The sequence below is a fragment of the Ovis canadensis genome, chromosome 9, assembly GCF_042477335.2.
Source record: "Ovis canadensis isolate MfBH-ARS-UI-01 breed Bighorn chromosome 9, ARS-UI_OviCan_v2, whole genome shotgun sequence".
NCBI classification, from domain to species: Eukaryota; Metazoa; Chordata; class Mammalia; order Artiodactyla; family Bovidae; genus Ovis; species Ovis canadensis.
The window spans coordinates 88,717,868-88,730,431 of NC_091253.1; the positions used below are offsets into that span (position 1 = coordinate 88,717,868).

Consider the following 12,564-nt stretch of genomic DNA (forward strand, 5'->3'; position numbering starts at 1 on the left):
AAGCAGATAGGCAAGTTCCTGGGAGTCTGGAGGGTGTATTAACGGAGATGTCTGCTTTTCTCCCAAAGACTTGTGTTGGCGGAACCAAGGCCTGCAGGATAACTCAGGATCAAGGTGTAGTGTTCTAGGAAAGAAGGGACTAGGGGCCCTTGGCCTTCTGTAGTCCTGGTGGCCCTGGAGGGTGTAGAAAAGAACCTCTGCGATCTCTGTGGCTCTAAAAATGGAGATCAGAAGTCATTATGCTGCTGAGACAGCTTCCAGGCCAGAGGAGACAATATCCCACCCCAAGTGCAGCCCCTCTCCAGGAAGGGTGAGCACCAGGGTGATGCCAACCCCCACATTGGGAATCCACACATACACGTACCCTTTCTGTGCTCCAGCCCCAGTAATCAGCCAAGCCAGAGCAGGACCAGGGAAACCTCCCTGCAGCTGACATGGAGCCATTTAGATCAAAAGGTCCTTCTCTCTTTCCCAGCTCCCAGAACCAGAGAGGAAGTAGACCCTGAAATTGAAAAGAGGTGGGGAGAAGGTTCTGGATGCACCCAGCATCCCTTCCCACAGTCTCTTGGTCTTTCTGTGCAAGCCCAGACTCAGTGGGAGGGATCTTCCCAACCCAGGGATCAAACCTAACGTCTCCTGTCTCCTGCATCGGCAGGTGGGTTCTTCACTGCTTAGCACCATCTGGGAAGCCCATATTTAGTATGAGATTGAAATTTATAAGTGGACTTTCAGTAATGAAAAGTGACCAAAAATCAATGCAATTGATTCCACAAGACTCCTTAAGGGATGTGTCAGGGAAATTTGGCATAGCATAGTTGAAGAAGTGTGATTGAAGAAATGAAACTGTTTATACTATAGTTAACACAAAGATTTGGCCAGTAAGCTGGTTACAGATACATTTTAAATAGTTATGTTTTTCTTTTAACGTTTGTGATCGTCCATAACTAGTCATATAATTAAGTTTTAAAGAAACTAGTTACATAGTATATAAAGAAAGTTAATCATGTAATTCGTTAATCCCTCATGTGTGACTTATCGGTGCTTTAAAAACTGTTCAAAGTGTTCATCAAAAACACTAATATAAGGAATCAGAGCTAATAGAGCTTTTTTCATCTGCCCCTTAATAGATATGGAGAAATTTAATTGGTGGTTGGTTCCGAGTTACTCATATTTTTTTTGTTCTGGGCCTGGAATTTTTGAGCTTCTTACAGTATAGCAGAGTTATTCATGAATTAAGTTTTTCCTGGTATTTTTAGCAGACAAAACTACTTACTAGAAACTGAAAGGCATAAAAGGAATGGGTGTTCAGTTGCCATTGAGGAACACAACTGAAATTTCATGGTTCTTTTTTTTTACATGGGTGGCTCAGGTTTCTGTAGGAGAAGATAACCATAGTAATGTCCATCAGCTTGTAGCTCATTGCTGGATCCAAGCCAAATAATGTGTCAGACCAACTATGGGACAGTGTGAATGGACGCCAGCTATGTTGCTTCTGTGTCAAGGGGACGGGTCATGTTAGTTTTGTCACGGCGTATCTCTTTATTGATTAAATTGTGGCATCTATCCCAGAGGGCTATGTAAAATGTGTTTATATTTCTAGAGAGCTGATTAAATAGAAGACTCCTTCATAAACATACACGTGCTTATTTATAAGGCCAATTATAGCTAATATACATCGTGTGTGTGCTCAGTCGTGTCCGACTCTTTGTGACTCCATGGACTGTAGCCTGCCAGGCTTCTCTGTCCATGGAATTTTCCAGGCAAGAACACTTCGAGCCAGGGATCGAACCTGCATCTCTTAAATCTTCTGCACTGGCGGGTGGATTCTTTACCACTGTGCCACCTGGGAAGCCTCAAAAACACATCAATATCTTGAAAGTAAAGTATTCCTCTAGGTGCAATCTAGAGAGGAAAGGTGGGATTTTTAAAATGTTTCCCTGTTTTTAATCTATAAACAATCTATTAAAAAAAAAAAAAACCTTTTGATAATTGGCCTTTGAAGTGCTTTTGTAGTTCTTGGGAGGCCTAAGAAATTGTTCTCACTAGGCTCCAGTCCAAACTTACGTGGGTGGATTTGATGCTGTCCTTGAGTGCATGCAGAAACTCCGGTAGCCGTGTGACCTGGGGTGAGTCACACCAGTCTCTAAAACAGAGCTGGTAACAGCTACCCTGTAAAGTGACTGTTAGGATTAAGTGACTTACTGCCCAGGACCCAGGATGGTGTCTGACCCCTGGTAAGGGATCAGTAATTGGCACTTTCCCCTCAGCCACGAAAGGGAAGCTCTCCCTTTTCTTCAGGAATGAAAAGATCTAAATGTCTTACAGTTACTTTAGATGCTCTGAGGTCAAACAGATGCTTAATTCAATTTCCAGTTATAATCCCGGAATTCTTGTAGTCATTCAGCTGTAGATGAGGGTACTCAGCCCCAAACAGAGTTATATGTACAATCCCCCATCCAGATAAATAGAGAGTGTCTGTCTGAGGAAAACTCTGCCAGTAGATTTAATGTAGATTTTAAAGAATGTATATGGTGAGGAATTCAGCCTTCCTTCCGTAAGGTCTCGAGTCTGAAATTATCACTTTCCTCATTAGTTTTGTAAATACGTGTTTTAAATGTATATGTACTGTGAAGCTTTTAAGAAAGCTTCGTAGAATTTTGAATTGACTTGAGAGCTCGTTTATTGTATTCTTCTCAATGCCAGAAATTAAATCAGGAAATTCCTCAATATATTGACGTCTTTAACTACTTTTTTTTTTTTTTTTTAAGTGCTGCCTGTCTTCGCTGTTGCTTAGCAGAAGGCCCCTTACCTGTTCACAGATACGTGAACTTACCACTGGGCCTGAGTAGACTTCTGTTAGTACTTCGGTGTGTCTCCCGCTCTCATTGTTAGTGAAATGATGTGGTGGCTCCATGAATAGTGTTGAATGAAACCAAACCAGATTCTGTTCAACACAGTAAAAATTTGAACTAAAGTGGAATATAGCGGGGGAAAGGAATATGTTGCTCCATGCCACAGACAACTCAAAACAGTTTGAGGCGTGCAGTGGTAAATCCTACAAAATGCTATAGGCGATTCAGCATCAAAGTTGCCATAGAAAATTATTGTTGTTAGCCGTTCTGTTGATAGTTTGTATTGTTACAATTGCTAGCAGATGGGAAAATAGATGAGTCAGGATACAGTATTAGCAATCCATATTTTTTTAATCACAGACCACTAATAAGGTCTGTAGCATCTGTGAGATTTATTTAAACAGTTGCTAGGAAGAGTGTGTTTCCCCAGTAAACACAGCCAACCTGAGACAAAGTTTTTTTGATTGAGTCTTTGATGGTATTAACATTTACATGTAAAACTGTTTGCTTCATTTTGACGGTCTGAGTTGACTGATTATACTAGCAACTTGTAGACCCATTAAGTATAGAAGTGTTACCACACTTAAGCATTTTAAAACTTCATGATCTTGTTTCTGCTATTTTTTGAGATTAAGACTTAAAAAAAAAACCCTCATTTAACTAGGACTGTTTTTGACAAAACAAAATAATATAACATTTTAGGTTTTAATAGCAGACTAGATACATAAACTTGAAAGTTCTGATTTTATTGATAACAGTTCTTCCTGATCAATAATAATTAGCAACTTTTCAATACGTCTCATAGAGTTCAGAAATAATGCTTATTAAAAGTTTAAACTGTCAATTATCTGTGGATTGATTTAATCTTATTTGCTACCTTTTTACATCACTGAGTTATTCATGCTACTATTTTATGTAAGAGCTGGTGAGTTATTAATCTTCATACCTGTCTTGGATTTTTTTTAAAGCATACTGAAAAAATATTTTAGTATATTGAGCTGTAATCTTCTTACCTCTTAGATTAAAATGTGATAATCTAGGACTATCAGTAACAAAATGAGCTGCTTATTCAAGCTGTCACTCATGTACCAAATGATACTATTTTCAAACACAGTGTTACTCCTATTGAAAAGTAGTTTTGACTTTTCCATTTAACTTATACACAAGTATCCACCCACTCAACTATCTAATTGTTATTCTTTGAAAGTTTCCAGTTTTTCTTAAGAGTTTTTCACCTAAACTTTCTGTAAGAGCTGAGAGATCCTAGTTTACCAGCCTGAACCTTAAAGAGGAGAGCCATTCCCTCTCTTGCTGAACTTCCGCAGTTTATTCCATTTTAAGAGACGGCTCAGTAGAAATGTCAAATGTGGCATTTTCTGCTCAGTGTGGCCTTTATAGCTGAATATTTAAAAACCATTTTTCCTTTTAGTTTGGGTTGAAGACCCTAGAAGTTTCTCAGTATCACACCCCCATTCTGAAGTGACTTAACATTTTGAACTCTCTGGCTGTGCTAGATTAAGAATATCAGACTTGGTATAATTTAAAACAAAACAAAACAGCTTTGACCTAAGAGTTGGGTCATGTCTCTGCTATTAACCAGGAGTATAACTCTGAGCAGGCTAGCTCTCGTTTCCTCCCCTAAAATAAGGAAGTTAGAGTAGATCATCTCTAGGGTTCTCTTAGAGTGAGATTCTGTGAGGCTTAACTAAACCCAGCTTTATGTTTCTGCTAAATAAATGATTTAGTCATATGCAATGACTTTTAATAATCCCAGATCTCAAAATCTATTTCTCTTAGGCCCATATAATTCAATATACCCAGTCTCTGTTTAAACCCTCTTATGGAAACCGGGTTTATTCTCTGCTCTTAGTAGTATGTCTTGCCCCCTGATATTTGTCATTTCAAATGGCCAAGAAGAGCAGAATAGGGAATGTGAATTATGAAGAGGGGAAAAAAATGTCTCAGGTAATGAAACAGTACTGTTCGGAAATGCATAGACTTTTCTGTGACTCTGTGTTTTTGAAACAGCTGTGGGCTCACTCTCTGCTTTCAAGTTTTCCTCCTTACTGCATGGCAGCTTGTTTAGTCCCTTAACCAAGTCACGTGTCCAGTGTTTGTAAAGAGCGTCAAGCTATAGTATATTCTTCCATTGTGTTAAGGCCTGAGGATTTAAGCATCACTGCTAGTTATGCAACTTCTATTTCACCATTTAAGTTCAAAACTAAATTTTGTTTAATAGAATTAGCCTAAAACATGTAAAAGTCATTTCCAGATACTCATTTTTTCATATATAGTAAAGCCCACAACGTATACATATTCTAAAATTCTTTTATTTGACTTGACGTAACCAAATTCTAAACCCAGACATAGAACAAAGACTTGGTACTCCCAACACTATTTGCTCTGCGTTTATTCTGGAGTTAGTCAGCTGGCAGATAATTACGGTAACACAGCCACTTTGTGTTTCATGCAGAAAGATGGTTCACAAGGAACATTTCTTTCCTATATAAAAAATGTAAATTCAAGTTAATTTAACCTAAGATCTGTTAATCCATAAACATAATTCTGAAGTGATTTCCATCTTCCAAGAAAGTTGATTTTAATAAAGGAAACTTTCATCACAGTGACATTGATATTAGTTCAGGAAGCTCAGCATTTTCTTCTGATTCTGTGTTACTCACCCCCCAAATTGTTTTAATTTGGATTAGCATTTTTAAAGGGTGATAGTGGATGGTATGATTTTATAGGGTAATTTTTATCATCATGAGTCTCTCTATATTTTTATCTGGCTTGTAGATCTTTTTACTACCAGGGAGTTGAGCGTACTCTTTTCCAAGAGACTGAAAAGCTGTTTCTGCCGCGTTTCCCACCCCAAACCATTTTTATGCCTGTGGAGGCTTGAGGGCTACAGAAACACAGAGTGCTAAATATATGTTATTAGGGCTGAAGCAGAAGTCAAAATTCAACCAGAAGTTCATGTCTGTAAGTCATACCCATTTGTATAAGTAAACATTTTTACCAGTTAACCTCACAATTTCTGGGGTCTAGATGACACCATAATCTTAGAGTTACTTAGGAGTAAATGGATAGATGGATGGATATATATATATATATATATATATATATATATATATATATATATATATATATATATATAAACGTTTCTGTTCTGTTAAGAAGATAAGAAAAGCCTCTGACCACAGTGTTAATAAAATTTGTGGGTCGTTTTCTGTTGGATATCATAGATCTTAAGAATGGGGGAAGAATCTCTTCTTGGATAATCTTATCCTCATTGAGAGCTTCATTACAAACTAAATGCTGATGATTCCCTAAGTCTTTGTCTTCAGCTTGAATCTTTCTCCTGAGATCTAAAACCCCAAAATTATAATCCACATCTGACACTTCCACCTTAATGCCATTAACTCTCCCCTCCCTTATTAATTAGTGTCAATCTCTGCCCCATGACCCCAGCTTGAAGCCAGAATCGTCCCTAATCCTTCCTCCCTCTGTCAGTGAACAAAGAAAGCCCTATCAGTTGTATTTTCCAGGCTCTCTAACCCCTTTCCTCAATCTCTGCTTCCATTTCCCTGGTTCAAGCCTCTTCCTCTCACTAGATTGCTGAAGTAACCTGTTGACAACTCCTGCCTGTATTCCCCCACCCCGACGGCAACCCATTTTCCCTACCTGCTATTGGAGACATTTTTCTAAAGCTCATTCATATACGGTCATGTCACTAATTATGCTCAGAATTATCAAGCATTTCTTTTTTTGTCTACACAAATTTTGTAGCAGCACATTTAAAGCCCTTAGTCATCCAGCCTTTCCCCTCTTTCTTGTCTTTATCTCCTGATCCCCTTCTCCCTTGGATCTTTCCTACAACCCAGCAGTCAGCTGACATCCCGAAAGATGTCAGGCACTTGTGTGCCTTATGCATCTCCGCGTACGCTGTTACCCTTCCCCATCCCCTTTCCCAGCTTCTCAGCGTGCCCCTCCATTCATGAGTTAGCTGTGCCTGGACCTGTCTTGTGAGCTAGATTGCAAGCTCCTTACGGGAAGTAGTGTTCTGTTCATATTTGCATCTGCAGTGCTTGGGTCCATAGAAAATATCAATAAATGTTTTAACAAGTGAGTTAAAGTCCTGAAGTTCTCTGATGGCCCACCAGAAAACATAACTATGTATAGTGAAAGTGAAAGTCACTCAGTCATGTCCAACTCTTTGTGACCCCATGGGCTATACAGTCCACGGACTTCTCCAGGCCAGAATACTAGAGTGGGTAGCCTTTCCCTTCTCTAGGAGATCTTCCCAACCCAGGGATCGAACCCAGGTCTCCTGCATTACCAGCTGAGCCATAAGGGAAGCCCCAACTGTGTATATATTTTAGGTAAAAGTCAGATTTCTTGTAACCTCAACCTTATACAGCCATAAATATGAAATTAAATTTTTTAAGGCTTTAAAAATTTTCTAATTTATTATTTCTTTGGGTTGTGCTGGGTCTTCATTGCTGCACACGGGCTTTCTCTAGTTTCAGGAGTGGGGCCTACTCTTTAGTTATGGTCCATGGGCTTCTCGCTGTGGTGGCTTCTCTTGTAGAACACAGGCTCTCGAGCTTGCAAGCCTCAGTAGTTGTGGCGCACGGGCTTAGTTGCTTCGTAGCATGTGGGATCTTCCTGGCCCAGGGATCGAACCTTTGTTCCCTGCATTGGCAGGCAGATTCTTAACCACTGGACCACCAGGAAAGTCCAAAATTTTAAACACACATACACACAAAAAAAACATGTAACAAGCTTCAGCACTAAAGCCATGCTCTATCTTTCCTAAAATAGCCTCAAGCTTTCACTCAGAAGCTATTTATTCTTATTTAGTGTAATGCCTGATAGGACTGTTGAATTGCTTTTCTGGTTCCCAGTAGGTGAACAGACTTGGAGCAGAGAGAGAAGGATATTCACCCAGGGATGGCAGTGAAAGGGCCTGATAGTAAAAGCGAGAGTCACTTAGTCATGTCAAACTCTTTGCAACTCCATGGACTATAGCCCGCCAGGCTCCTCTATCCGTGGGATTCTCCAGGCAAGAATACTGGAGTGGGTTGCCATTCCCTTCTCCAGGGGATCTTCCCTACCCGTGGATCAAACCCAGGTCTCCAACACTGCAGGCAGATTCTTTACCATCTGAGCCACTTACCAGACATACGGAGGAGCTGATAGCTTTTCCTTAAGATAAAACCAAAAGGAAGAGGGTAAATTAATACATGGTATAGATTAGTAGTAGATATTAATAATGATGATTCATCAAAAGGAAAGGGTGTTTTAGCAGGCAGCGTATTCTGTAAAATATGTTATAAAGGATTTTCTGTTAAAAATGGTTGAAAGAGTTTTATCACTTAATTAAAATTTAGATATGCCATGAATTTTCATATGTGGAACACATAATTCCCTAACAATGCCAGCTAATGGTTCTCCAGTATCACAGGTCTGTTTTACAAATTGATAATATAAAATTTTACATATTGATACTATAAAAGTCTGTTATAGAACAAAAGTTTTCTAAGTAGCTTTTTTCTGAATTCAGTCCATTACTTTAGTAAAATAGTTATAAACTATGGGCAATTTGCCCCAGTAAAGTAGTGTAAGGTATTTAATGCAACAGTTGTTTGCTTTGTGTGATGTTATAGAAATAACACTAATTATAACACTAATACACTAATTATAGTGTTACCTATTCCTTTGAGTCGTTTATTCTATATTCCTATTTACCTCACCTTTGTGTCCTCACATTTGACAGTATAGTTTAATAGTTTCTAGATGTGTGTACAAAGATGTGTGTCTAAAGTTTAAGTATTTGGGGATTGCCTGGGGTAGACGTGAAACCCATGCATAAAAATTAATTGTGAAAATAATACATGGCTCTAGAATCAAATACTGAATGGTGGTATTTAAATTTTGAGTGTTACAGAAATTCAAAGATAACAAAGGTAACATAGGCTAACACAAAGACAAAGTAGAACCATATCTTAATGGTAGACAGCCCCCAGGCATGTCTTTCCCAAGGAAACGTGGCTGTGTGTGATCCCCACTGGCCCTTCATCTCACCATCACAGAAAGTGTCAAGATTCCCCAGTAGCTTATTCTTTATCCCCAGAGTGATTTAAACAGTAGTGACCATATAGCAGATTAATACTTATATTAAAAATTAGTGAAGAAAGTATGTGATATAATATGTGAAAGTATGTGATATAATATGTGAAAGTATGTGCTAAGTCTTGTCTGACTCTTTTGCAACCCCGTGGACTGCAGCCCACCAGGCTCCTCTGTCCATGGCATTTCCCAGGCAAGGACGCTGGAGTGGGTGGCCTCTTCTTTCTCCAGGGGATCTTCCCGACCCAGGGATCAAACCCATGTCCCCAGTATTGGCAGGCAGATTGTTTATCACTGAGCACCTGGAAAGCCCATGTAACATAATACTATGCTTTATAGGTACATGTATATAAAATATAATAGGCTAGGATTTGTTTTGTTTTGTTTTAGTGATGTTTGACTAAAAAAAATAACAGGGCATATTTTAGGTACAAGAACTGCTTATACCAACCAGAGCAAGTAGTAAGCACCTTCAGGGTCATCATCCTGGGAGCCAGTGCATTCTTTCCCGTAACACTGTCATCTTATATTTTTGGAGCTCCTCTTTTGCATTTCCTCAGAGTCTGTGACTCATTCTTTTCAGTATCCTCAGCGGTGACAGATCTTTTTCAGTTGAGAATGAATTTGACTTTTGGAACCAAGAGTCACTTAGGGCCAGGTATGATGAGTAAGGTGGAGGATCAAGCTGAAAAATGCTATTTTTAGTTAAAATTGGCATGTGACAATAAAGTAATGAGAATGTTTTCTGGCCTGGCTTATAAAGTAACCAATTTGGGATTAAAGTATTCTAGATAATTTGATTTTCTAATCAGCCAAGTACTTAAAATTGAAGCATTTGGTAAAATGCAGAATAGAGCAGTTAATTTAACCCTGTATTCAATCTTGTCACATTCTTGGGTGATCTCTGCAAGTGTTCATGATTATCATAGCTCTCCATAGCTGGCAAGGTTGTGAGAGATTAGAGTGAAGGAGAAGAGGGCGTCAAAGGAAGAGATGGCTGGATGGCATCACTGATGCAATGGACATGAACTTGGGCAAACTTCGGGAGATGGTGAGGGACAGGGAGGCCTGGCGTGCTGCAGTCCATGGGGTTGCAAAGAGTCGGACACTACTGGGCGACTGAACAACAACAGCAGTCTAGAACATACCCTGAAAAGCTATTTGTTGGCAATGGTACATTTGTATTTCTGGCTTTTTAAACCCAGATAGATTTTATTAGCTTAATTTTCTCATTTGTTTTTTCCTAAAAGCAGAGTATTTTTTTATTGTTTTGTTGCAGATTACTTGAGGTTCCTGCAAGACGTGCCTTCTAGGTTCTTCAGGGAAGGAATTCCTCTTTTAATTGTTGAGCCATATTTCAAAGATGATATAAAGAGTTGGAATATTCCTGCTAAAACTCATTAGACTTTAACCTATTATAGATAATTTTACTATTTTAATATCTTCTTTTTTTTTCTATATCTAGTTAAAAAATCTAAGTTTAGAAGAACTACAGATGCGGTTAAAAGCGCTGGACCCCATGATGGAACGAGAAATAGAAGAGCTTCGTCAAAGATACACTGCGAAAAGGCAGCCCATTCTGGACGCAATGGATGCGAAGAAAAGAAGACAGCAAAACTTCTGAGTCTAATTTCCTTTCTGTTTGTTTCTATGACTATTCTGGAGACCAAGAAACCACTAAGAATTGAAGAAATATTATGATTTTTTTTTAATCTCTAAGATTTGTGCTCTACAGCCAGGCAACAGCCAAAAACTGATGATGGTACAAACCCAGGTGAATTCCCAGAAGACAGAACTTAATACGGTTTCCACTGTGTTTTCATTTTTAAATGATGAAAACAGCAGAAATGCATTCTTCTCTGTATCTGTCAGCTACATACCAGCACTAAAACTGTGTTGTAAAATGAAGGCTGTGTTTAGAAACCTTGAAAATCCAAAGCTATTGTTTAATTGTACAGCACCAAAGGGCTTTATGTTACAATATTCTTTATTCTTTTCTAATAGCCTATTTATTGTATCCCTCTAGGTAAACTTATTTATTTATGCTATTTCATTTTGTTTTGTTTTTTAAGGGTAAGATCAGCATAGCTTTGGTGAAGGTCGGGAAATATTAATAAATGACAGTGTACAACCAAATTATACTGTAAGCCAGGAGCTACGGGGTACATTCCTTGATTTCCAGGATAGTTTTCCAATAGAAGCAAAGCAATAATAGCAATAGTACACAAATGGGCCAGGCGTTTTTTTATACTGAAGCAATAATTCCATTTTTACCTTCTGAAATTTTAATTTTTTTATTTCTGACATTTGGTACAAATAGGATTATATATATTTAGGTCATACAGAGCTATAATGTTTAAAACCAAAGAACTCAATGGAACCCTTGCACAAAAATGTATGGTGAATATTTTAAAAGAAATAAATCCTTAAGACAAATGTAATTCTTAATATTGTTTCATGCTTCATGGGTAGGTCTGAGAGCTAAACTGTATCAAATTGTAATAAGCTCATCACTTTATTTCTGTGAAAATGCTCAGTTGTCCCCAGACTTTTTTGTTGATTTCATTTATTTGCTGGGAATTGGTAAACATCATGTGCCTGATGATAACAAAATAGCAAAAACGTTTGTACTGATCTGTGCAAGCTTTGGGGACTGAAAAAAAAAAAAAGATTAAAACCATTAAAAAGAAACTCATTTCTAAGCTGAATGAACATTTGCATGATTGAAGCGGGACCAGTCATTTCCTAAACTACATATGGCCATCTTGACAGCGTTTGTTCTTTTGTGTGTTTAATTACTATGTGTAAATCATAAAGACAAATAAATTTACTGTGCCACCCAGCACATTTCAGCTCTGTCTTTTTTTAAAACTCACGACCTAGATTGTCTTTTCTAGGCAAGGAAGGTATGTTAGTCAGGACAGTGCAGGCTAGATTATTCAGTGATAACAGCTGTAAACCTTCAAGGGTTTAACATAACCCAGATTACCTGTCACCCAAGTGTTCTGCTCCTAACCTTCACAGCCAGGGACCACGCTGACAGAGCTTCCACCGTCTGCAACGTTGGTGGTCACCACAGCAAGGGAAGAAGCCCTGGCAAGTCACACAGTGGCTCCAGCCAGCAGCGACAGAAGTTGTGTCATCTCTGGAAACTTCTATTCCTTTTTAAAATGACCTTTGCACCCCAGGTAATACCTGGAGTAACATTTGTCCTTGCCCCGTTGAGTCCTTACAAACAGTAAATTGTCTCATTGGATACAAATTATAAGATTGTTAAAACATGGTAAATATTGAAGATTTTATAAAGGTTATTAAAAATGGTGCTGGAGAAAACTTGAGTCCCTTGAACAGCAAGATCAAACCAGTCAATCAGGAAATCAGTTCTAAATGTTCATTGGAAAGACTGATGCTGAAGCTGAAGCTCCAATGCTTTGGCCACCTGATATGAAGAGCCGACTCATTGGAAAAGACCCTGATGCTGGGAAAGATTGAAGGCAGGAGGAGAAGGGGGCAACAAAATATGAGATGGTTGGATGGCATCACCAATTCAATGGACATGAGTTTGAGTCAACTCCGGGAG

The 12,564-nt window shown here is 38.6% G+C and overlaps 1 protein-coding gene across 1 annotated transcript in view; it reads left to right on the top strand.

Moving 5' to 3' along the window:
- STK3 (serine/threonine kinase 3) overlaps positions 1-11,826 on the top strand; it is a 310,137-nt gene extending 298,311 nt beyond the window's left edge. Inside the window, exon 11 of the mRNA XM_069600533.1 lies at positions 10,450-11,826. Within this exon, the coding sequence (XP_069456634.1) occupies positions 10,450-10,608 (159 nt within the window). The 3' untranslated portion in view covers positions 10,609-11,826. The remainder of the gene's footprint in view (positions 1-10,449) is intronic.
- The last annotated feature ends 738 nt before the right edge of the window (positions 11,827-12,564 follow it).